Genomic DNA, 27785 nt, shown 5'->3' with positions numbered 1-27785 from the left:
ACTTACTGCTGAACACCTCCACTCAATTCTGAGGATTTCTTCAGCTCAGAGCCTTACCCCGAACATTGATGAACTTGTGGAAAAGATGGGACACCACCAAGTATCACCCTCAACCTCAAACAAGTGAACATTACTGTGCAATCACATATTTAGAGTTTTTACTCAGTTCAAGTTTAAAAGTTAAAATTTAATATTTGTTTTCACTGCATGTTACTTCTCCTTAAACAAAGTGTTGTTTTTGATTAATAGATTTTTGCACTTTATTTTTTTGTATTTCAATCCAATTATATTTTAAAAATATTTCAGTTGAGTGGATGATAGAAAATTGCTATTATTGTTTTTTCTTTGAAGTAAATTTAGCCCACTTTTGCTAAAATAGAAAATATAGTCTACTGATGGTGCCTTGAATACCGGTTTCTTTCATTTAATGTTCATGTTATGGGGATATTTATATAAAGGAAATTTGTCTTTTGTGTCTGTTGAAAATTAAAGATTACTGACAGAGCCATAAGAAAATATTGCTTTATTTATCTGATCATATTGTAATATATTTGTTAGGTTTTCAGTAGGTTCAATTAGGTTCACTAGACTATATGCGTCATTTAAACATTTTTCAATGAACATTCGAACAGTCCGGCCCTCGTCTTGTAGCTGATTTTTTTATTTGGCCCTCCGTCCATTTGACTTTGACACCCCTGCCCTAGAGGCACCAGAACATCACATTCATCAGTAATAAGGTCCTCAATCAGCTTTCTGAATTACCCCAGAGGCACCAGAACATCACATTCATCAGTAATAAGGTCCTCAATCAGCTTTCTGAATGACACCAGAGGCACCAGAACATCACATTCATCAGTAATAAGGTCCTCAATCAGCTTTATGAATCGCCCCAGAGGCACCAGAACATCACATTCATCAGTAATAAGGTCCTCAATCAGCTTTCTGAATCGCCCCAGAGGCACCAGAACATCACATTCATCAGTAATAAGGTCCTCAATTAGATTTCTGAATTACCCCAGAGGCAACAGAACATCACATTCATCAGTAATAAGGTTCTCAATCAGCTTTCTGAATCGCCCCAGAGGCACCAGAACATCACATTCATCAGTAATAAGGTCCTCAATCAGCTTTCTGAATTACCCCAGAGGCACCAGAACATCACATTCATCAGTAATAAGGTCCTCAATCAGCTTTCTGAATTATCCTAGAGGCACCAGAACATCATATTCATCAGTAATAAGGTCCTCAATCAGCTTTCTGAATTACCCCAGAGGCACCAGAACATCACATTCATCAGTAATAAGGTCCTCAATCAGCTTTATGAATTACCCCAGAGGCACCAGAACATCACATTCATCAGTAATAAGGTCCTCAATCAGCTTTCTGAATTATCCTAGAGGCACCAGAACATCACATTCATCAGTAATAAGGTCCTCAATCAGCTTTCTGAATTACCCCAGAGGCACCAGAACATCACATTCATCAGTAATAAGTTCCTCAATCAGCTTTATGAATTACCTAAGAGGCACCACAACATCACATTCATCAGTAATAAGGTCCTCAATCAGCTTTCTGAATGACACCAGAGGCACCAGAACATCACATTCATCAGTAATAAGGTCCTCAATCAGCTTCCTGAGTTACCCAAGAGGCACCACAACATCACGTTCATCAGTAATAAGGTCCTCAATCAGCTTTATGAATTTCCCTTGAGGCACCAAAACATCACATTCATCAGTAATAAGGTCCTCAATCAGCTTTATGAATTTCCCTTGAGGCACCAAAACATCACATTCATCAGTAATAAGGTCCTCAATCAGCTTTATGAATTTCCCTTGAGGCACCAAAACATCACATTCATCAGTAATAAGGTCCTCAATCAGCTTTATGAATTACCCTAGAGGCTCCAGAACATCACATTCATCAGTAATAAGGTCCTCAATCAGCTTTATGAATTTCCCTTGAGGCACCAAAACATCACATTCATCAGTAATAAGGTCCTCAATCAGCTTTATGAATTTCCCTAGAGGCACCAAAACATCACATTCATCAGTAATAAGGTCCTCAATCAGCTTTATGAATTTCCCTTGAGGCACCAAAACATCACATTCATCAGTAATAAGGTCCTCAATCAGCTTTATGAATTACCCTAGAGGCTCCAGAACATCACATTCATCAGTAATAAGGTCCTCAATCAGCTTTATGAATTTCCCTTGAGGCACCAAAACATCACATTCATCAGTAATAAGGTCCTCAATCAGCTTTATGAATCGCCCCAGAGGCACCAGAACATCACATTTATCAGTAATAAGGTCCTCAATCAGCTTTCTGAATTACCCCAGAGGCTCCAGAACATCACATTCATCAGTAATAAGGTCCTCAATCAGCTTTCTGAATTTCCCTTGAGGCACCAAAACATCAAACTTAACAACATTTTGAAGATCTGTAGTTTATTTGTGGAACAGAAAACTAAAAGCTGATTTCCTAAATGCAATTTCCAGAGTTAGCCATCCCGGAGACCAGACATGGTAACTCATAAGTCTAAAGTTTAGTAGTCATTTATTAAGGTAGGTACAGTGGGAGTTTTTGTAAAAGGGCTTTAAACATGAAAACATAGCAATGTATCAACCTACGTGACATCAAAGAGGGCCAACCAACTTTCTGGTGGAGAATGCAGTGATGAGTACTAAAACATAGTCCAGGACCGATAGGAACATCGACTGAATAATCTGCTTTCTACTATTTAGCGAGAGGCAGGACCTATTTCTAAAGAAGAAGCCCATTTTTATTCTCAGCTTATCAATATGCTTTTTAAAAAGTCAGCTTTTCATCTATCCAGATGCCCAGATATTTGTACGCAAGGACATGATCAATATGGACACCATCCAAAGTTGTTTAAATCATCAAGAGTTATTTATATGAGCTTTAGATCTCGAAATATACAGTACCTTCAGAAAGAATTCATACCCCTTGACGTATTCCACATTTTGTTGGTTTACAACCTGAATTCAAAATGAATTACATATTTTTTTCCCGCTCATCTACACACAATACCCCATATTGAGAAAATTAAAACGTGTTTTTATAAATGTTAGCAAACGTATTGAAAATTAAATACAGAAAAATTACATTTACAGACGTATTCACACCCTTGAGTCAAAACTTTATACAATCACCTTTGGCAGCGATTACAAATGTGAGTCTTTCTGGGTAAGTCTCTTAAGAGCTTTCCACACATGGATTGTGCAACTTTTGCCCATCATTATAAAAAAAAAAATTATTCAAGCTCTGTCAAATTGGTTGTTGATCATTGCTACACAACCATTCAGGACTTGCGATAGATTTTCAAGTAGATCCTTTAGAGTCTATTGACGAACCCCATCAAAATCTATCCATCATTAAGAGTCTGTTGATGCACCTGTGTGTCAATCTACAATGGTGTTTGTCAGACCGTGAAACATCCCGAAAATCGCTCTTTTCACGAAAACGTCTGTAGTGTCCCAACGGTTTGGGCTACAAACTATTATGACCACTCTATGGAAAGGGGAGACCAGTGTCACAGGACTCATCTGAAGGTAACCCATACAAACAAATGGAAGTATGGAGGTAGTTGTGTGCCAACAAAACTAAAGGGTTAAATATGTGTCCAAAAAAAACAAAAATATTTCCTGAGCTTTCTTATATCTCCTAGGTGTAGAATCAATCAATCAAATGTATTTATAAAGCCCTTTTTACATCAGCAGATGTCACAAAGTGCTATACAGAAACCCAGCATAAAAACCCAAACAGCAAACAATGGAGATGTTGAAGTACGGTGGCTAGGAAAAACTCCCTAGAAAGGCAGGAACCGAGGAAGAAACCTAGAGAGGAACCAGGCTCTGAGGGGTGGCCATTCCTCTTCTGGCTGTGCCTTGGTGGAAAGTACGTGGCCATAAGAGTACATGGCCATTTAAAGCCAGATTGTTCTTCAAGATGTTCAAACATTCCTAGATGACCAGCAGGGTCAAATAACAAAAACAGCAGTTGTAGAGGGTGGAACAGGTCAGTACCTCAGGAGTAAATGTCAGTTGGCTTTTCATAGCTGATCATTCAGAGGTCGACCCTTCAAAACCTTATTCCTTATAATTTATTTTTTGAATGTCTTTCTTGCCATTAATGAATGTGTTATTCAATGCGTTGCTATTGGCTATAGTAGTAAAGGCCAAATTCAAACATGTTTTTATATAATGTTTTTATACCTGAAGGGGTTGTGAAATTCAAAATCAAATAGCTAAATGATCCATGGTATGGCCATCTTAAAGCAATTCCATATGTTAGCTTAGTACCCCCTAGGTTTTCCTCTCGGATTTTGCCTGTGCTTAGCTCCATTCCGTTTCTTTTTTATCATGAGAAACTCCCTAGTCCTTAACAATTACAAGCATACCCATAACATTACGCAGCCACCACTATGCTTGAAAATATGGAGAATGGTAAACAACGATGTGTTGTATTTTATTTGCCCCAAACATAGCACTTTGTAATCAAGAGAAAAAGTTCATTAGTGCTGTGTTGCAAACAGGATGCATGTTTTGGAATATTTGTATTCTGTACAGGCTGCCTTCTTTTCACACTGTCAATTAGGTTATTATTGTGCAGTAACTACAATGTTGTTGATCTATCCTCAGTTTCTTCTATACAGTTTTAAAGTCAATATTGGCCTTATGGTGAAATCCCTGAGTGATTTCCTTCCTCTTCGGTAACTGAGTTAGGAAAGATGCCTGTATCTTTATAGTGACTGGGTGTATTGATAGACCATCCAAAGTGTTATGAATTGTCACGCCCTGACCTGAGAGAGCCTTTTTATGTCTCTATTTTGGTTTGGTCAGGGTGTGATTTGGGTGGGCATTCTATGTTCTGTATTCTATGTTCTTTAGTTCTATGTTTTGGCCGTGTATGGTTCTCAATCAGGGACAGCTGTCTATCGTTGTCTCTGATTGGGAATCATACTTAGGCAGCCTTTTCCCCTTTGTTATTTGTGGGAAGTTGACTTTGTTAGGGGCATTATAGCCGAAGTTAAGCTTCACGGTCGTTTCCTTGTTTTCTTGTTTTGTTGGCGACATTCATTCTATTAAAAAGGAATATGTACGCTCACAACTCTGCACTTTGGTCCACTTATTCCTTCCAGGAAGACGGCCGTGACATGAATAATTGAATAATGCCACCATGCTCAAAGGGATATTGAATGTCTGCTTTTTTTGCCATCTACCAATAGGTCCCCTCCTCTGCGAAGCATTGGACAACATCCCTGGTTTTTGTTGATGAATCTGTATTTGAAATTCACTGCTCGATTGAGGGACCTAACCGATAATTGTATGTGTGGGGTACAAAGATGATGTAGTCATTCAAAAACCATATTAAACACCATTATTATACACATAGTGAGTCCATGCAACACACTATGTGACTTTTTCAGCACATTTTTACTCCTGATCTTATTTAAGCTTGCCAAAAAAAGGGTTTGAATTCTCAAGACGTATCAGCTTTTCATTTGTAATTAATTTGTGAAAATGTCCAAAAACATAATTACACTTTGACGTCATTGCGTATTGTGTGTAGTGACAGAAATCTAAATGTAATCCATTTTAAATTCAGGCTGTAACACAACAAAATGTGGAAAAAGTCCAGGGGTGTGAATACTCTGAGGGCACTGTACTTAGTTTATCCTGCATTCAAAACTAATTTCAGTTGAATGACTTTTTTCTGTAATACAATTAAGGCATACTGCAGTTATACGTACATAGCATATAATCGACATACAAGTGCAGTGTTGGTAATGTAAACAGTAAAAAGTACAGGGCTCAGAATTGACCCCTGCAGGACAAATGTTATTATGTCTAAAAAAACGTATTTAACACTATCAGTAGATACACATTGAATTCTATCTGTTAAGTCATTTTTAAACCAGTTACATGTAGCCTGATCTAGGCCAATGGAGGATACCCTCTGCATTAGCAATGAGTGATCAACTGTATTGAAGGCCTTTGACAGGTTAATTAAAAGGGCAGCACAATGGTGCCTTTTATCCATACAGTTAACCACATAATTTATACCTAGGGATGCAGCAGAGATAGTCCTACAACCTGGTGTAAAGCCCAACTGATGTACATTTAGAATATATTAAAAAAATAGGAACGATCTTAGCTGAGAATTAATCAAGGATTCTAATATTTTAGATAGGCAACAAAGTTTAGAAATAGGGCAATAACTAATTAGGTCATAAGGGTCACCACCTCTGTGAAGAGGGAGTACATGGGCCACCTTTCAAACCTTGGGGATAGTACGAGATATAATTGTAAGGTAAAAAGTATGGGTTAATGATACAGCAATCAGGGTTGCAGAGAGCTGAAGTAAAAAATAGATCAAGCATATCAGCCCCAGTGGATTTTTTACAACTTTAATCTTAAGCAAGGCATCTAGCACATCACAGGTAGTAAATTGTTGAAATGAAAACAAAGATTCACTAGAAGTCGGCGAGTTAACCGTCAAGTAAGCTAGAGACTGGCAGAGGGAAGAGCAATTGATTGACTGACCAGGGTCAATTAAACCACAGCTTCTCTCAAATAAAAAGGCTACCGAGATAAAATTACGATTAAAAGCATCACTTATCCCATTCTTCTCAGTTATGATGCCAAAGTCAGACAGAACTTGTATGCTTCAGTGCATTTACTGTCCAACATTTTGAAGGACCACAAGCAGAGTCAGAGATAGAGCTTAAAAGTAGCTTGATTTAGCTTTCTTAATCGAGATTGTAAATCTGTTTCTCAGTTGTCTGAAAGATTGCCAGTACAGATTTCCTTGCTTTGTCCCAGGCGAGATTTCTTATCTCAATGAATTCAGATAGCTCTGAAGAAAACCAAAGGTTAGATCTATCTTTGACTCTGGTTAAGGGTGCCTTGAATTTTAAATACATCACAGACAGTGTCACTAGCTCCCACACCATACCTCCTCCTCCATGCTTCACGGTGGGAACCACACATGTGGAGATCATCCGTTCACTCACTCTGCGTCTCACAAAGATACAGCGGTTGGAACCAAAAAGCTCACATTTGGACTCATCAGACCAAAGGAGAGATTTATAATGTCCATTGCTCATGTTTCTTGGTCCAAGCAAGTCTCTTCTTGTTGGTGTCATTGAGTAGTGGTTTCTTTGCAGCAATTCGACTATGAAGGCCTGATTCACGCAGTCTCCTCTGAACAGTTGAAGTTGAGATGTGTCTCCTACTTGAACTCTGTGAAGCATTTATTTGGGCTGCAATCTGAGGTGCAGTTAACAATTAACTTATCCTCTGCAGCAGAGGTAACTCTGTGTCTTCCTTTCCTGTGGCTGTCCTCATGAGAGCCAGTTTCATCATCGTGCTTGATGGTTTTTGCAAATGCACTTGAAGAAACTTTCAAAGTTCTTGAAATTTTCCATATTAAAATAATGATGGACTGTCATTTCTTTTTGGTTATTTGAGCTGGTCTTGCCATAATATGGACTTGGTCTTTACCAAATTGTGATATCTTCTGTATACCTCCCCTACCTTGTCACAACACAACTGATTGTCTCAAACTCATTAAGAAGGAAAGAACTTCCACATATTGACTTTTAACAAGGCACACCTGTTAATTGAAATGCATTCCAGGTGACTACCTCATGAAGCTGGTTGAGAGAATGCCAAGAGTGTGCAAAGCTGTCATCAAGGCAAAGGGTGGCTACTTTGAAGAATCTCAAATATAAAATATATTTTGATTTACTTTTTTGGTTACTACATGATTAAAAAAAAATATTCCATAGTTTTGATGTCTTCACTATTATTCTTTAATGTAGAAAATAGTCAAAGTAAAGAAAAACCCTGGAATGAGTAGGTGTGTCCAAACTTTTGATGGGTACTGTACTTCAATGTCTCTTTTAATCATGTTTCCAAAAGAACCAGAATGTCAATTGTCTCCATTTTAGCCCAACCCCCTAGGATATTTAAAGCCAGAGGTGGTATTCAGCTCATTCCCATAAGAGCTAACAGGCATAGCGTTTTTGCTGCAGCTATTTGTTGAGTGAGCTGAGACTTTGCCAAGGTCTCTGGCCAACCACGTGAGAGCAATTCAGACGGAACATTCGACAGACCTACCCCAAGTTGCTGGATACAGGGGGTGGGGCGGGATCTGGGTGAGCAGTGTTGGCAGAGCTCAGTCCACCCTGACGAAGCTCTTGCCAACTGAGTGGAACTGCTGTATTGGACCGGATTTTCTTCCGATGCTCCATTCTGGGTGTGCACAGGAGCCTTGCTGTGGCTTCTGTTGCAGGGTTGGGACTGCCATTCAGGGCCGGAGTGTTCTAGGCCTATCCTGGGGATGGGAGTAGGGGGGGTAACCAGAACTAGCCTGTGAGAGAGGTTGTGTGGGAATTGAGGAGGGTGGTATGGAGTGTTGTGGCACTGGGAAAGCTCCAAACCCTCAGCATATGAGGGCTGATTATATTAATGATACATGTATCTCAGTTGGTAGAGCATGACGCTTGTAACGGCAGGGTAGTGGGTTCCATTCCCGGGACCACCCATACATAAGAATGTATCCACGCTTGAATGTAAGTCGCTTTGGATAAAAGCATCTGCTAAATGGCTGTGTGACTGATACATGGTGTGGACTACATCATGTGGTGCACTATCCTCAACAGTCTTTTGCCAGACCCTAGGTTGTGGTCGGTGCTGTGTAGAGCTGGGCTGAGTTGAGGTGGGCCTGGTCTGGGGCAGTGTTCCTGGCTGTTCTCCAGTCTCTGTGAAGCACCACCGGAGGCATGTCTAAAGGAGTGTCCAACTTGTCTCAGGAAGTTGTTAGCTGGTCTGCTGCTCCTATGGGGTGAGGTGGACTAGCCACCCAGAGAAACAGACTCTTTGAACAAGTGTGTATTATCATACAGTCAGTCCAGAATAAGGGTGGGATGGTAGACCGATTTTATATTTGGCCATTTAGCACAATCCCGGGAGAGGCTGGCATTTAATACTTTCGATAGTGGCAGGGTGAAAATCTCTCCTCCGGGAGAAAGATGGACATTACAATCATGGCATCTGGGAAGGTGGTAGAGAACCTCTCCACCACCCTTGAAAGTGATGTGGCCACCTTTTCCTGCTGAGCATGCAGGTCATTGGTTCCAGTATGCACAATGACAAGGCTCGGTGAGCCAAGCTGGGCCACTGTCAGGAGCTGCATGGGTCTGTAAGATGTGGGGCACCACAACTTAGCCACCACCCTATTTTTAAAAAAAAGTTAATGCTCATTCATTCATTTTCCAATGGAGTCCATCGTCAAAACAATGTCAGGCTTCTTCTCAAGCCTGTGGAGGACGGCAGGAGTGAGAGCAATCACAGGCCGTGAGACTGGGGTGGATGGGGTCAGCTGGGTTGGTGGATAGGTTGATTGGGTTGGCTGAATGTTTGGGACAGTTGATGGGTCCTTGTTCAACAGTTTGCTGGGTTCTAGGTTTTTACTGGACTCTTTAAGGGCTAATTCCTGCCTTAGGTCCTGGAGATGGCTTATATTGACTTTGGTGGACAGTTCCTCTCGTATTCTGTGTACTTCCGTCCTGAGAGACTGGTTGTCCTCCTCAATGCACCTGATAGCATAATGTAACTAACGCATTTCATCCCTATGCTGCCGCACCAGGCTGATCTCCTCTTCTGAAATGCTGTGATACTGCAAGTGTCACATGTAAGAGTGGCATGCTGAGATCTATGTCTGCTGCCGGAAGGGGAAGGAGAGGGACAACATCCTGGGACACAAAGGAAGTGGACGCTGTTGTAGGCAGTTTTGGTGGAGAGGTTTTGAGTTTGGTAAATTGACAAATGTATCCAGACTAGCCTCCGAAACTTGAACCATCACAGTGCCGTAATTATAATATTAATGTTACATTTGGGGGTGGAATCAATGTGTAATTGCCTCATTGTTAAATTTTCGGACATTTTAAGTACATTATTGGCCTTGTGAAGAGCGGTGTGCCAAGCATTGGGATCATCTGTGTAGAACAGAAGGTCTCCTTTGATTTCCTTGTTCGCTTTTAGGATGAAGTCTACCCTCAACTGTTCACATATAATAAAATAACAACAAATAAAAATAAAAAAATGCAATTTAAAGGAGGAGCTCTTCCTAAGTGCTGCTGCTCATGGAATTTGTTGCTAGGAGTACTTAAAGTACCCCTCTGATACTCATTTCCATTCCTATTATATAAATAATAGCTTTGGTATAGTAAAGCATCGGATTAATTCCAGTTTTATAGCTGTAATGAAAAGCTCAGGGTGTAATTTTACACAGCTCCGACTGTTTGTTTTGAACAGGCTTTGTTCCCGGGCCTAATAGTGTTCTAATCTCCAGGGAGCACAACTCATTTGCTGGTCACATTTTAACTGTCTCCATATCACATTTATCAAAGATGTAAAAGCAGTAGGCACCAAGGCGCTGCATAGGGTGTAGGATGAAAACTCCAAACAACATCACAGTTATGTAACAGTAGCATCATTGGACATCTCAGAGGACACAACTATCGGAGAAGCGTTTATTTAAAAAAAACTTTGAGGTTGTTCTGTTGTAATTTGCTGTCATCTGCTTCCACTCTGTTTCGACTGTGTGTGTGTGTGTGTTTGTGTGTGTGTGTGTGTGTGTGTGCATGAAAAAAGACTACAAAGCAGTATTTTGGTTTACTTTACTATTTTAACAACGAACATCAGCTAAAGCAGAGTAGACATTTCTGCCTTGAGTCCACTGCTCAACACAGGAGGTTGGTGGCACCTTAATTGGGGAGAACAGGCTCATGGTAATGTCTGGTGCGGAATCAGTACATCAAACACATGGTTTCCAGGTGTTCGATGAAATGCCATTTGCTCCGTTCCGGCCATTATTATGAGCCGTCCTCCCCTCAGTAGCCTCCACTGCTGCATCTCCCCACTGGTTTTCAACCCTCAAGCCAAGGCCAAACCTCATCAAGCTCAGGGATACTGCTCTGACTTACTTTCTCATTGGGGTGCACACACACACACACCAATTGTTCATCACTACAACGGCCTCAGTGCTTGCTAAGCTACTGTTTAATCTCAGTGGGTCTTTACATTTTTCCCCTCTGATGTTCACTCAACAATACTCAACTCAGCGGTTGCTTACTGAGTGTCACTCCAATGTCCACGGACATGTGAAACGTTTGGGCTTCACTCTGTTTATTTTACTCTGTCTGTCTGTCTGTCTGTCTGTCTGTCTGTCTGTCTGTCTGTCTGTCTGTCTGTCTGTCTGTCTGTCTGTCTGTCTGTCTGTCTGTCTGTCTGTCTGTCTGTCTGTCTGTCTGTGTGAATTTATGCAGTGGAGCTGATGTTACCTCCATGACAGCCTTGGTGTGCTCACCCAGGCAGGGGAGGCCCTGGATGGCCCCCAGACAGTGCACTGCTGATGGCAGACTCTTCAGGACTGAGGCTGCTCGCCGGAATGCCAGACATGGACCCTTACTTTCATTGAACTCAGAATTCTCCGCCAGCTCCTCCAACACATCCTAAAGAGGAGGGGAAGGGGGAGGGAGAATAAAGAGAGATAAATAGAGAGAGGGGCACAATGAAAGGAGAGGGAAATATAAATATGTCAATGAGAAACAAAGATGGAAAAGGAAACACAAAATAATTGCAGTATGAGGTCAGAGAAATATAGGAAAAGGAGAGGAAATAAACCCAATTGAGGTATAGTGTGAGGAAAGAGAAAGAGAGAGAAAGAGAGAGAAACAAACAGAGATAGAGAGAGAAAGAGAGAGAGAGAGAGAGCGAGAGAGATGTGTCAGGTGTGCAATCACACGTCAGATGCATTGACCTGTGGTGGCAGTTAGACAGGGATCGGAGCACACAATCCCCCTCTCCCTCTCTCCTTCCCCTCTACCTCTTCCCCCCATCCATCTCTCTCCCCGCCGCGGTAGACCCCGACACACAGGCCTCTTCCGTATGACCGCACAGCGATATTTGGGTCGGTGTGCGCCGGAGAGGAACCTGTCATTTTCCACTTGTTCACAACAGGCCCCCGAGGGGCCTGCGGTGCTGCTGTGGACTTTCCTCTCTGAAGCAACATGGTGGTCCAACGAAAGGAAAGAACAACTGTCAGGAGTTTTCAATTTTGGTTTTTTCAATAGAAGGATATTGCCAGGAGGGAGAGAGGGGGGGATTTATGCATGAGCAGTCTCAGAGGACATCGTGTTCCGGGGAAGAGAAGCTTCCTTACTCACTGAGCAGTCCCAGAGGACACCATGTTCTAGAGAAGAGAAGCTTCCTTTCTGCTCTGCATTGATATACAGTACAGTAAAGTACAGACTAATGGTAAATGTAGGGATGTATATTAGGCATATTGCGCAGATAGAATAAACATAAGTAGCCGATAAAAAATATGTAGGCAATTAATGACTTTTAATACAGAATGCAAAGCATATTGTAATAAAAATATAAAGAGCAGTGGCGGCTCATCCGTTAGGGGCAGTGCCCCACTTGTGTTTGGTCCAAAAAATAAGACAAAATATCTAAGAAAAAAACATACAAAAAAAATCTTCTAAAATATATATTATATATACTGAACAAAAATATAAATGCAACATATAAAGTGCTGGTCCCATGTTTCATGAGTTTGTTTACATCCCTGTTAGTGAGCACTTCTCCTTTGCCAAGATAATCCATCCACCTGACAGGTGTGGCATATCAAGAAGCTGATAAAACAGCATGATCACTACACAGGTGCACTTGTGCTGTGGACAATAAAAGGCCACTTTAAAATGTGCAGTTTCGTCACACAACGCCACAGATTGGAATGCTGACTGCAGGAATGTCCACCAAAGCTGTTGCCAGAGAATTTCATGTTCTTTTCTCTACCATAAGCCGGCTCCAACGTAGTTTTAGAAAATTTGGCAGTACGTCCAACCGGCCTCACAACTGCAGACCATGTGTAACCACGCCAGCCCAGGACCTCCACATCTGGCTTCTTCACCTGTAGGATTGTCTGAGACCAGCCACCCGGACAGCTGATGAAACTGAGGAGTATTTCTGTCTGTAATAAAGCCCTTTTGTGAGGAAAAACTAATTATATGAAGAGTAACTCAGTAAAATGTCGACAGTAAAGCTGTCCCCATTCTACCGTATCTGATCTCATCCTCATCAGTGGCACTTTGCGAATGGCTGAATTATCCCCCCACCCCACCCCACCCCACCCACCCAGGTATTCACAAGGTGCCACTGATGAGGACGAGATCAGATAGGGTAAAATGGGGACATTTTTACTGTAGCTAATCCAACCTTTAAAACAGTGTTTCTCTTCAGTAGATCATGTTAGCAGTCGTGGCCAAGTTGGCAGGTTTCTTTTCTCCTGGTTTGGTTGAGTAGTGAGCTAGATCAGTGCAGTCACCCACAGCGTGGCCAGGCCATGGGTGATCTGTCCAGACATGCTGCTTCGGGTCAGCAGGCAAGACCTGAGCCCAGCCTGGCAGGAGACTCCACTGACCCATTTACAACACGTAGCGAGAGGATGACCTCAAACACACCGACAAGTATGCGCGCACACACACACACAGGAGTTCACACGCATGCATGCACACTCACACAACATACCAACACATATACACACACACACACACAGCTGGGCTCTGTTCACAGAGGGAGATAATGAGAGGATTGAGGCCTTAATTGAGAGGGGTGAGAGGGCAGGCTCCTGCTGTGGTGGGATACTCTGTCTGCACTGTGGGTCTGCCTGGAGAAGCTAGCTAGCTGGCTACTGTAGCAGAGGGAGCCTTAGCCATAATTCACATAGAACTACCATACAGTATGGGGCAACTTTCCACTGATTATGGGGGAAAATATCTCAGCTCCAATTGTTTGGTACAGGCATCTGCAACTTATGGCATAGGTGCCACAGCTGGCATGCAAGGGTATTTGCCTTGGCACACCAAGCAATTTTATAAAAATGTTGCATTAGTCCCAACACTGCATCCAATATATTATTACAGCCATTTATCATTCTCAATCTCGGAGTGGACAAGTTGTTTGCAGAGCTCACAACCCATGCTACACTTGTGAGAAACAAGTTTTGGTTTGTTTCCTTTTTGTCTTGGAGCACTCCATGTGAACATGTGTCTGGTTCTTTGTTCTGCCTGAGCAAGCATAGAGGTACATGGCCTGCGCCCAATCTATAAAAGTGCTCATTTGGGAATGTCTGATAGTATTTCTGATTGTCTTAACTCACCACCACTAATGAGCTGCGGAGCTTCTCAAAGTAATTTTTAATTGATCTCTGTTTTTTACACCCATTGAGAATGACAATAATTCCTTCTTCATTTAATATTTTTTAAACCAAGTTTATATTTATTTTGTCATTTTTTTGTTTGGGGTGGGGGAGGGGGCTATACGGGCACATTATTCATTTCAAATTATACATTTATAAAACATGTACCAGCAGGCTGCCACTCAAAATACAAATAACAGTAAGAAATGCATACAGAGTATTACCAATAATACATTCAGCATGAATACTGTGCTTTGCAAAAGTATTCATCCCCCTTGGTGTTTTTCCTATTTTCTTGCATTACAACCTGTAATTTAAATTGATTTTTATTTGGATTTCATGTAAAGGACATACACAAAATAGTCCAAATTGGTGAAGTGAAATTGCTATGAAGCCCCTAAATAAGATCTGGTGCAACCAATTACCTTCAGAAGTCACATAATTAGTTCAATAAAGTACATCTGTGAGCAATCTATCTGATCTGTTACATGATCTCAGTATATATACACGTGTTCTGAAAGGCCCCAGAGTCTGCAACACCACTAAGCAAGGGGCACCACCAAGCAAGCGACAACATGAAGACCAAAAAGCTCTCCAAACCGGTCAGGGACAAAGTTGTGGAGAAGTACAGATCGGGGTTGGGTTATAAAACACGGAGCACAATTTAAATACATTATTAAAAAATGGAAAGAATATGGCACCACAGCAAACCTGCCAAGAGAGGGCCGCCCACCAAAACTCACAGACCAGGCAAGGAGGGCATTAATCAGAGAGGCAACAAAGAGACCAAAGATAACAGCAGAGATGGGAGTATCTGTCCATTGGACCACTTTAAGCCGTACCCTCCACAGAGCTGGGCTTTAAGGAATTGTGGCCAGAAAAAAAGCCATTGCTTAAAGAAAAAAATATGTTTGGTGTTCACCAAAATGCATGTGGGAGACTCCCCAAACATATGGAAGAAGGTACTCTGGTCAGATGAGACTAAAATTGAGCTTTTTGGCCATCAATGAAACCCAACACCTCTCATCTCCCCGAGAACACCATCCTCACAGTGAAGCATGGTGGTGGCAACATCATGCCGTAGGGATGTTTTTCATCGGCAGGGACTGGGAAACTGGTCAGAATTGAAGGAATGGTGGATGCCGCTAAATACAGGGAAATTCTTGAGAGAAACCTGTTTCAGTCTTCCAGAGATTTGAGACTGGGACAGAGGTTCACCTTCCAGCAGGGCAATAACTTTAAGCATACTGCTAAAGCAACACTCGAGTGGTTTAAGGGGAAACATTTTAATGTTTTGGAATGGCTTGGTCAAAGCCCAGACCTCAATCCAATTGAGAATCTGTGGTATGACTTAAAGATTGCTGTACACCAGAGGAACCCATCCAACTTGAAGGAGCTGAAGCAGTTTTGCCTTGAAGAATGGGCAAAAATCCCAGTGGCTAGATGTGTCAAGCTTATAGAGACATACCACAAGAGACTTGCAGATGTAATTGCTGCAAAAGGTGGCTCTACAAAGTATAGAGTTTGTGGAGGTGAATAGTTATGCACGCTGAAGTTTTCCATTTTTTTGTCTTGTTTCTTGTTTGTTTCACAATAAAAAAAATATTTTGTATCTTCAAAAGAAATTGGGGTCACTCTCTTTTCAATGAGTTTTCTATGGGGATCTAGATTTCTGTGGCACTTGCTTGCAGTTCCAATCGCTTCCAATGGATGTCAACAGTCTTTAGAAATTGGTTGACGTTTTTCCTTTGAGAAATGAAGAAGTAGGGCAGTTCAGAATGAGGGTCGAGTGAAGTGTACTGTTTGTTGTTTTCGTCCTGTATTGAACACAGTTTATCCCGTCTTAAATTGTATTGATTATTTATGTTAACAAATACCTAAAGTTGTATTAGGAAAGTTGTTTGAAATGTTTGGAACAAGTTTACAGGTAACTTATTAGATATTTTGTATTCATGTTGCGCGAGTTGGAACCAGTGTTTTTCTGAATCAAACGCGCCAAATAAATTGACATTTTGGAGATATAACGACGGAACCACCATTTGTGATATTTATGGGACATATTGGATTGCCAACAAAAGAAGATCTTCAAAGGTAAGGCATGAATTATATCGTTATTTCTGTGTTTTGTGTCGCGCCTGGCAGGTTGAAATATGAATGTCATGTGTTTGTTTGGTGGGGTGCTATCCTCAGATAATCGCATGGTTTGCTTTCGCCGTAAAGCCTTTTTGAAATCTGACACGTTGGCTGGATATACAACAAGTGTAGCTTTAATTTGGTGTATTGCATGTGTGATTTCATGAAAGTTTAATATTTATAGTCATTTGAATTTGGCGCTCTGCCATTTCACCGGATGTTGTCGAGGGGTTCTGCTAGCGGAACGTCTAGACGTAACAAGTTAAACAAAACTACTTTAAAGAAAGATATACTCCTCACGCACATGGTTATTGGATAAAAAAAGACCATGTCAGACAGAGTTGAAATGTATTACATTTTGACTTTGCATCCCAATATTACAATTACAATATTACAATTTCTATACCTCACAGAAGACTGAAATATAACAACTGTTATAGAAACACAAACATAGAAACACCAGATTTTCATCGTTTTTTAATTAAAAATATGAATTCCATTCCACCCATGAGGCCAAAGAGAGCGCTTTTGGTTGTTGACTGCAGGAAAGGGCTACAGCAACTGGGATATTATTCCATCTTCTGAGGTCAGATTGAATTGATTTGAGTGTTCCGTTAATGTTTCTGGCATTAGTTTTATCTAAGGATGGACATACATCTACTCACAAGTATTTAAAATGTGAAATGATTGGGATTCCATAAATAGAGATGGAGTCCTCCATCGGGGTCTTGAGAGGCCCGATAGATTTATTTTATAACTTGAGATGAAGCTGAATTCATTTATGAACTTCAATGCATTTGGGAGTGATTGAGATACATTGTCTCAATATAATAAAATATTGTTTGTGTATAAAGAGATTTTAGTGACTTTGGAGGTCCTTCAATTGATGACTTGCCTTGGTCAGGGGTTCCGTGGATAATAACAATAGCAAAGGTGAAATTGGATCCCCTTGCCTGCTGCTGCTAGGGATTCTGAAGGTAGCAGAGCAGATATTGTCAGCCCTTTCCTACATTCAATGACCATAAGTGCCCGCTTTGGCCTCATGGGTGGAATGTTATTAATATATTTCATAATTTCATAAGAATATATACATTATTTATTTTTACGATGAAAATCCGGTGTTTCTATGTCAAACAATTGTGTTAGATTTCAGTCTTCTGTGATGTATATAAAGTGGAATATTGGGATACTAACTCAAAATTGAATACATTTCAACTCTATATCTGACATGGTATAGGTATCTTATTTTTTAAGCCCATAACCATGTGTGTGAGGTGTATACTTTGTTTCAAAGTAGATTTGTTTAAGACTTCCAGGAACCACTCTGTGTGACCCTGATTTAGCCCACTGCAGTAAAAAGTTAATGAAATTGGAGCCAATTCCCATATGTTCCAAGACAAACCAGAGATATGACCATTCTAGTCTATCAAAAGCTTTTTCTGCATCGAGAGATAATACAGCACAAGGAGCTGTTGTTTCTGATGAAGAATTTAAGATATGTAATAGTCTACGGAGGTTATCTGAGGAGAACGTTTTTTTAACAAACCTGCTTTGGTCCGTGTGGACTAATTTTGGTCTCAAGATGGGACAATAACCTTTTGGAAAACAGTTTCATATTTGTGTTTATCAAAGATAGGGGGTGATAGTGAGAACACTGGGTGGCATCCTTATAATTTCTAAATAAAAGCTAAATTAGTCATATATTCACATCTCTCTCAAAGGAACCTTTGTGAACAGCTGTTAACTCATTTCGACTAATAGTGGACCTAATTGATTCTAAACTTTAAATAGACCTCAGGAAAAATACCATCCCATCCAGGTTATTTCCATTTATTCATGATATCCAATGCCCCTTTGAGTTCATTAAGAGAGATTTGGACTTCCTCTGTTGAGAAAGGACTTTGCCTAGCTTGGTGTGGATTCACAATCAGAGGTGTACAGTTCTTTATAGAAGTTAAGTTCTGTCTTGACTTTGGAAAGAATAATAACTACCTGGTCTGAAAAGAGTGTTTGTAGAGAACACTCTTTTAAATGTTGTTAACTGCATAGTTAACAACATTTCCAATTATGATATCTTCTTTAGTAGTGATCTATTCAACCCACATGCAAACGCAGTTGCATAATGTTTTTATAAAACCTTTGGTGGCATCCCATAGAATCAACTGAATTTCTATAGATCATTATGAATTAGTGAGTTGAATGTCAAATTGATCATAGAGTGTAGGATTTTGTAGTAATGAAACGTTGAAATGGCATCTTGTGGCTCTTTTAGCACATTCTAATATTTGCCGTTTGCAGTAGTAGTTGTGGTTGCCAGGTATCACATTTTTATTTTCTTCGGCTATAATGGTGCCAGAAGAGAGGGCTGCCGTTTTATAGGCTCCCAACCAACAATATTCTTCTTCTTTTTTTTGCATTGTTTGTAATTAACTTTGTACATAATGTTGCTGCTACCTTCTCTTGTGACCGAAAAGAGATTCTGGACATCAGTACAGTGATCACTCACCTCGAACTAGACGAAGATATTTTCTTTAATGAGTCCGACGCAAAGGATATACTGCTGGACAAGGCCCAAATCCCCTTCATCAGCGTGAAGAAAATATGGAGAAAAAGGGGGATAAGGGTGGGGTGCCTTGTAAGAATTTGCAGACGAATAGGTAAACCAAAACTACCCTCAGTATTATTGGCCAATGTGCAATCATTGGAAAACAAACTGGACGATCTACGATTAAGACTATCCTACCAACGGGACATTAAAAACTGTAATATCTTATGATTCACAGAGACTTGAATGAACGATGACACAGATAATATAGAGCTGGCTGGTTCATTTCCTAATTTCTACCAGCATGTCACATGTGCAACCAGAGGAAAAAAACTCTAGACCACCTTTACTCCACACACAGCGATGCATACAAAGCTCTCACTAGCCCTCCCTTTGGCAAATCTGACCATAATTCTATCCTCCTGATTCCTGCTTACAAGCAAAAACTAAAGCAGGAGGTACCAGCAACTCGCTCAATACGGAAGTGGTCAGATGACGCGGATGCTACGCTATGGGACTGTTTTGCTAGCACAGACTGGAATATGTTCCGGGATTCATCCGATGACATTGAGGAGTATACCACCTCAGTCACCGGCTTCATCAATAAGTGCATCGACGACGTCGTACCCACAGTGACTGTAACGTACATTTCCCAACCAGAAGCCATGGATAACAGGTAACATCTTCATCGAACTAAAGGCCAGAGCTGCCGCTTTCAAGGAACGGGACACTAATCCAGACACTTATAAGAAATCCCGCTATGACCTCAGACAAACCATCAAACAGGCAAAGCATCAGTTCAGGACTAAGATTGAACCAGATGTTCCAGACAACTGTGTGATCACGATCTTCATAGCTGATGTGAGCAAGACCTTTAAAAAGGTCAACATTCACAAAGCTGCAGGGCAAGACGGATTACCAGGGCAAGACGGATTACCAGGACAAGTACTCAAGGCATGTGCGGTGTCTTCACTGATATTGCTGTTCATTGACAACAGCTCAGCGTTCAAAACCATGACGCCCACAAAGATCATCGCTAAGCTAAGGACCCTGGGACTAAACACCTCCCTCTGCAACTGGATGCTGAACATCCTGACGGGCCGCCCCCAAGTGGTAAGGGTAGGCAACAACACATCTGCCACGCTGATCCTCAACACTGTGGCCCCTCAGGGGTGCATGCTTAGTCCCCTCCTGTGCTCCCTGTTCACCCATGACTGCGTAGCCAAGCACGACTCCAACACCATCATTAAGTTTGCTGACGACACAACAGTGGTAGGCCTGATCACCGGCAGCGATGAGACAGCCGATAGGGAGGAGGTCAGAGACCTGGCAGTGTGGTGCCAGGACAACAACCTCTCTCTCAATGTGTTGTATTTGGAGCATTTAACATATAACATTTTAATTGATTTGATTAAAGAAAATGGTGTAGATTATAGTATGAAATCCATTTGTGAGAATGTGTTATGCCTGTTTGAGTAGAAAGTGTACTCTTTTGATTTAGGATTATTGACTCTCAAGGCATCAATCAGGTTGTAATCAAATATCATATTCTGGAGAGCCTTGGTTGTATGTGGATTGTAGTTGTTCTTATTAGATTTGTCTCGCATGTCCAAAATGGCATTCATGTCTGTCCCAACAACCAGATGGAATTCAGTTCATTCTATCTGTTACAGAATCCCCCTTCCGAGGGCGCTGTGGGACTCATTTCCAGTGTGTGTGTTGTTGTTTATATCTCGCAGTCTAGCTCCCCCTCATGTGAGAGAAATCGATCACCCCCAGCTCGTGGTTTCAGCCAATCAGACTCTCCCCATGCACTCCACACTCTGTCCATGCACCGATCACACATTATCTGATTAGTCAGATGCTCATAGCTAGCCCTGCACAGGCCAGACAGGCCCATTGCATGCTCCCGCAAGGGCATAAATATTGCCCTGAGCCTGACAGTGTTATCATGGGTGGAGTTATATGCATGGGATGCGTGAACACAAAGTAAGTTGTAGTTGCTGTTTAACTTGGCTTTGTATGCATCTATAAGTAGTCATCGTAATTGTTATATTATGTTGTGTATGTTTGCTGTCTCCTTTACTTGTAGCTCGGCATTAGGTAACTTACCGTCATGTAAATACAGTCCTTTCTCACACTGTCGTTGTTTATTCCTTGTTAGCAAACAATGCTAGTCATTAGCCTACTCTACTATGTAATGTATGCTTAGATACAGTCCTTAGGTACGGTCCTTGTTATCGAGTATTGCTCTGTAATAGCCTAGTGTTTATTGCTGCAGTGTATTATAATATGTTGCTATTATAGTTCTATACCATTACATGACATGGGTATAGCTCATTCATGTCCATTCACTACTCTGCTCTGCCAACACCAAAGATATTTGACCAACATACAGCCTACGAGGAGGAGGTGAGGGCCCTGGCGGAGTGGTGCCAAGAAAATAACCTCTCCCTCAACGTCAACAAAACAAAGGAGTTGACCGTGGACGTCAAGAGACAGCAGAGAGAGCACGCACCCATCCACATCGACGTCGGCGAGGCCGCAGGGGAGAAGGTGAAAAGTTTCAAGTTCTTTGGCGTACACATCGATCTGAAATGCTCCACCCACACAGAGTGTGGTGAAGAAGGCACAACAGCGCCTCGTCGACCTCAGGAGGCTGAAGAAATGTGTCTTATCCCCGCACCTTAGAGGCTGCTGCCCTATCTACATAGAGATGGAACACTGGTCACTTGGATAATGTTTGCATACTGTTTTACCTATTGCATATGTATACTGTACGCTGCACTCTAGTCAATATTCTGTACATATGCTATTCTACCCATGTATTCTTCAGGTATACTATGTACTGTATTCTATCCACATACTGTCCATAATGTCTGTACATCACACCACATATTTATACTCCGGACACCGACATTGCTCGTCTAAATATTTCTATTTTTTCTTTTACTTTTAGATTTGTATGTATTGTTGTGCATTGTTAGATATTACTGCGCTGTTGGAGCTAAGAACACAAGCATTTTGCCTCACCCACAATAACATCTGCCACACACGTGTATGCGACCATAAAAGGGTATTTGATTTGTAGCCTGTATGTGAATATTCATTGTACCTTTGAGAAGTATCCCTATGTACATCCCCATTTCCATCCCAATGTTCATTTTCTCCTCTGTGTCAACAACGTTTCTGTGTGTTAACTCTTGGGCTGCTTTATTCCCCTCTAACAGGGGGTGGTGTCATTGAGTCATAAACCAGTCAAATCCGTAAAGCCAGGTCGTTACCTTTCACACACGCGTACACATTAATAAAAGGCCATTTTCTTTCCGTTATGGATGCCTTCTTGGTCTTAGTGCAAAAAAAAGTGTTAATGTAGTTAGACCGGATAGCCATTTGATGAGCTATTTAGCGGTCTTGTTTAGCAGTCTTATGGCTTGGATGTAGAAGCTGTTCAGGGTCCTGTTGTTTCCAGACTTTGTGCACTGGTACAGCTTGCCATGTGGTAACAGAGAGAGCAATCTATGGCTTGGGTGGCTGGAGTCTGACAATTGTTTGGGCCTTCCTATAACGCCTGGTGTAGAGGTACTGGATGGCACGGCGCTTGGCCCCAGTCTTGTATTGGGCCATATTCATCATTATCTGTAGCGTCTTGTGGTCGGGTGCCTTGCAGTTGCCATACCAGACGGTGTTACAACCAGTCAGGATGCTCTCAATGGTGCAGCTGTAAAAGTTCCTGAGGATCTGAGGGGCCATGTCAAATAGTTTCAGCCTCCTGAGGGAGAAGGGGCATTGCCGTACCTTCTTCACGACAGTTCTGGAGTGAGAGGACCATGTTAAGTCCTCAGTGATGTGGACAGAGGAACTTGAAGCTCTTGGCCCTCTCCACTGCGGCCCCATCGATGTGGATGGGGGAGTGCACCCCCCTCTGTTTCCTCTAGCTAAGGCCCAAAAAATTGCCTAAGACTTCAGCCACCCGAGACATGCACTGTTCTCCAAGCTCCCATCCTGCAGGTGGTACCGGTGCATGAAGGCTCAGACAAAGACTCCTAAACAGCTTCTATCCCCATGTTAAATGGCGAACAACCACTGGTCTCCCTCTCCCACAGACTATCCACACTAAGTATACCCATCCACAGGTCTCCACCCACCCAGACAAACCTACGCGGCTGCTAAAATGATTATTGATGAGATGTATTACTCCATTACGTTGCTGTCCATTATTATTGATTGCCATTAACACTATTTATTTATACCACTACTGGTCACTATTACTCCTGTTTACATGTATATTCTACTACCAGTCACATTTAATGTATAAACCCACCTCAACCACTCCAGTACCCCTGCACATTGAATAATGTACTGGCACTGACCTGGATATACTTCTCGTGTTTCTTTAACTCACATCGTAGTTTGTGTCGTTTTTATTTGTACATTTTATTCTATTTTCTATTATTATCTATACTATCATTATCACTGCATTGCAAAGAGCTCTTAAGATAAGAATTTCACTGTACAGTTTTACACCTTGTCACGTTGGTACGAAGGATCAGGAGACAGGTGCAGGAATGCGTAATCGTTTTTTTTATTCATCCCAATATACGGTGTGCCGTGTAAAGGCATTTGGGGGCGAAGACCAAACAAACACATAACAAAACACAGGGTAGATACCCAAAACAAAAGAGTGAGGAGCACCTCAAATAAATAACACACACGCACAATGATTAACGCATGGGATGAGACCCATAATCATCTGTGCAATCCACAAGGGGCGAAAGCCCAAAACACCCAGCACAGGTACTCACACGCACCAACGGACATTGTAACAATAATCGACAAGACCATGGTGAACAAGGGGCACAAAAATAAAAATACAATCAGTGGGAATAGGGGCCAGGTGTGCGCAATGATTCTAGTAGAATCCCTTAAAGGAATGTAGACCTACAGAGTGGTTTTCCCACCGGCTCATGCTAAAATATTTGCTCTGTTTGTCCACTAGAAGCACTGTACAGTAACATAAGACTTCAGAGCAGCATACTCACCAACTCATACTAACAGCTTACAGTAGGTCCTTTTGTCAGCTACATCTAAATGACATTTCACTGACGTCTCACCTTAGTCTCACCTAGAGCTCGAGGAGACAGATGGCTCTGTGCTGAGTCGCAACCAGCAGAGTCGTACAGAGACTGTGCTGCAGTCAGCGGGCTCCTAAAGCGCCCGACCTGCTCCTGAACCAACCTGAACAGATGAGCAGCACCAACACACCCTGGCCCTCTCATCTCCCTTGGAGGCCAGTCTGTCAGCTGTCAGGTTTCCTACCTCCAGCACAGAGCCAACGCTGGGGAGGACAGGCAAATTTGTTTTGGTCTAATTAATGAAAAGTAAAGGCTGGAGGGAGAGTTAGTTCATGCAGAGTTGATGTAGCATCCCCGTTTACCACCCAGCACTGTCTACAATGTGTCTGAGAGGCCAAGAGTCTGTCGAAGCCAAGATAGAAAGAGCCCATAGTCAGGACTGGTTGTATTCAGTCAGACTGCTGTTTGGTACTTGCTATGTTTGTGTAAGTTGCACCTACACAGGGTGATGCAGTTGAAGATCAGTCAAGCACACTGACTGTCTTCCTGCTGCTATCGACATGCTGGACAATCACCAGAGGCCGAATGATGAAAGGAAACAAAATCAAAGACCTTTAGCCCTTTATCTCTTCCTCTCTCTACCTCGATTCCTCTCCTCTCATTAGTAACAGAGGCCAGTGTGTGTGTGTGTGTGTGTGTGTGTGGGTGTTGGGGTGTGTGTGTGTGTAGCGATCTCTGTGTTGCCATCAGTTTGAAAGTCGTTAATGTAGCATGTCAATCAACCGGGACACACATGTCAATATTTGGATCAGTGTGTGGCAGGCTGGGAGTAGAATTATGACTGAGGAAGATTGACTGAATGATGGAGATGAGGGGTAGGCTAGACCTGAATGAACAGGAGAGGAGATTCTGTGTGTGGGCGTGTGCACAAGCGTGTATGTGTGAGTGAGAGAGAGTAAATTACAGTACAGCAACATAGGCAGTGAGAGAAATTTGACCCCAATAACCTTGGGAAAATGGGAAAATGCTCAGCATTATCATTAACCTACACGGGATCGGTGTCCCTATACCGGGACGGTTGTTGCTAACGTGCACTAATGTGACTATAATGACGTTGTAAGTCACAGCCAACTTTCCAGGACATAGACATGTCTTATATGTGCAGAAAGCTTAAAAGCTCGTGTTAATCTAACTGCACTGTCCAATTTACAGTAGCTATTACAGTGAAAAAATACCATGCTATTGTTTGAGGAGAGTGCACAACAACAAAAACATTTTACCATGGCAACTGGTTTGATACATTCACCTCTGGTAAATAATGTACTTACGTTCAGTAATCTGTGGGTCCCAGAGATAAAATTAAGCATACTTTTGTTTGATAAATCCATTTCTATTCAAATTTAGGAACTGGGTTCTACAGTTTGAACCCCTGCTGTTTCATGCTTTTTTGACTTCAAATAAGCTTTTGACTAAATTTGGCATGAGGGTCTGCGATACAAATTGATGGAAAGTGGTGTTGGGGGAAAAAACATACGACATAATAAAATCCATGTACGCAAACAAAAAGCTTTAAGCCCCACCCTCTTCAATATACACTGCTCAAAAAAATAAAGGGAACACTTAAACAACACAACGTAACTCCAAATCAATCACACTTCTGTGAAATCAAACTGTCCAACTGGAAGCAACACTGAATGACAATACATTCACATGCTGTTGTGCAAATGGAATAGACAACAGGTGGAAATTATAGGCAATTAGCAAGACACCCCCAATAAAGGAGTGGTTCTGCAGGTGATAACCACAGACCACTTCTCAGTTCCTATGCTTCCTGGCTGATGTTTTGGTCACTTTTGAATGCTGGCGGTGCTTTCACTCTAGCGGTAGCATGAGACTGATTCTGCAACCCACACAAGTGGCTCAGGTAGTGCAGCTCATCCAGGATGGCACATCAATGCGAGCTGTGGCAAGAAGGTTTGCTGTGTCTGTCAGCGTAGTGTCCAGAGCATGGAGGCGCTACCAGGAGACAGGCCAGTACATCAGGAGACGTGGAGGAGGCCATAGGAGGGCAACAACCCAGCAGCATGACCGCTACCTCTGCCTTTGTGAAAGGAGGAGCAGGAGGAGCACTGCCAGAGCCCTGCAAAATGACCTCCAGCAGGCCACAAATGTGCATGTGTCTGCTCAAACGGTCAGAAACAGACTCCCTGAGGGTGGTATGCGGGCCCGACGTCCACAGGTGGGGGTTGTGCTTACAGCCCAACACCGTGCAGGACGTTTGGCATTTGCCAGAGAACACCAAGATTGGCAAATTCGCCACTGGCGCCCTGTGCTCTTCACAGATGAAAGCAGGTTCACACTGAGCACGTGACAGATGTGAAAATCTGGAGACGCCGTGGAGAACGTTCTGCTGCATGCAACATCCTCCAGCATGACCGGTTTGGCGATGGGTCAGTCATGGTGTGGGGTGGCATTTCTTTGGGGGGCCGCACAGCCCTCCATGTGCTCGCCAGAGGTAGCCTGACTGCCGTTAGGTACCGAGATGAGATCCTCAGACCCCTGGTGAAACCATATGCTGGTGCGGTTGGCCCTGGGTTCCTCCTAATGCAAGACAATGCTAGACCTCATGTGGCTGGAGTGTGTCAGCAGTTCCTGCAAGAGGAAGGCATTGATGCTATGGACTGGCCCGCCCGTTCCCCAGACCTGAATCGAATTGAGCACATCTGGGACATCATGTCTCGCTCCATCCACCAACGCCACAGACTGTCCAGGAGTTGGCGGATGCTTTAGTCCAGGTCTGGGAGAAGATCCCTCAGGAGACCATCCGCCACCTTATCAGGAGCATGCCCAGGCGTTACATCAAAGTTGGATCAGCCTGTAGTGTGGTTTTCCACTTTAATTATGAGTGTGACTCCAAATCCAGTCCTCCATGGGTTGATAAATTTGATTTCCATTGATCATTTTTGTGTGATTTTGTTGTCAGCACATTCAACTATGTAAAGAAAAAAGTATTTAATAAGAATATTTCATTCATTCAGATCTATGATGTTTTAGTGTTCCCTTTGTTTTTTTGAGCAGTGTATATATCAACAAATTGGCGAGGACACTAAGAACAGTCTGTAGCACCCGGCCTCACCCTACTAGAATCTGAAGTCAAATACTATGTACTGTTTGCTGATGATTTGGTGCTTCTGTTCCCAATCAAGGAGGGCCTACAGCAGCACCTAGATCTGTTCCCAACCAAGGAAGGCCTACAGCAGCACCTAGATCTGTTCCCAACCAAGGAGGGCCTACAGCAGCACCTAGATCTGTTCCCAACCAAGGAAGGCCTACAGCAGCACCTAGATCTGTTCCCAACCAAGGAGGGCCTACAGCAGCACCTAGATCTGTTCCCAACCAAGGAAGGCCTACAAGCAGCACCTAGATCTTCTGCACAGATTCTGTCAGACCAGGGCCCGGACAGTAAATCTCAGTTAGACAAAAATAATGGTGTTCAAAAAAAGGTCCACAAATACAAATTCCATCTAGACACTGTTGTCCTAGAGCACACAAAAAAACATACAAACATCGGTCTAAACATCAGCGCCACAGGTAACTTTCACAAAGCTGTGAACGATCTGAGAGACAAGGCAAGAAGGCCCTTCTATGCCATCAAAGCAACATAACATTTGACATACCAATTAGGGTTTGGCAAAAAATACTTGAATCAGTTATAGAACCCATGGCTTATGGCTATG

The 27785-nt window shown here is 42.3% G+C and overlaps 1 protein-coding gene across 3 annotated transcripts in view; it reads right to left on the bottom strand.

The window, feature by feature from the left end:
• The window catches only part of LOC110526770 (DNA nucleotidylexotransferase-like), a 175549-nt gene that overhangs the window by 110850 nt on the left and 36914 nt on the right, over positions 1–27785 (bottom strand). For all 3 annotated transcript variants that reach the window (XM_036982611.1, XM_021607961.2, XM_036982605.1), the window contains exon 4: positions 11375–11545. In XM_036982611.1, the coding sequence (XP_036838506.1) occupies positions 11375–11545 (171 nt within the window). The remainder of the gene's footprint in view (positions 1–11374; positions 11546–27785) is intronic.

Source organism: Oncorhynchus mykiss, chromosome 1 (assembly GCF_013265735.2).
Source record: "Oncorhynchus mykiss isolate Arlee chromosome 1, USDA_OmykA_1.1, whole genome shotgun sequence".
NCBI lineage: Eukaryota > Metazoa > Chordata > Actinopteri > Salmoniformes > Salmonidae > Oncorhynchus > Oncorhynchus mykiss.
The sequence above is the reverse complement of the archived record's forward strand: the minus strand, read 5'-3'. Positions and strand labels throughout refer to the sequence as shown.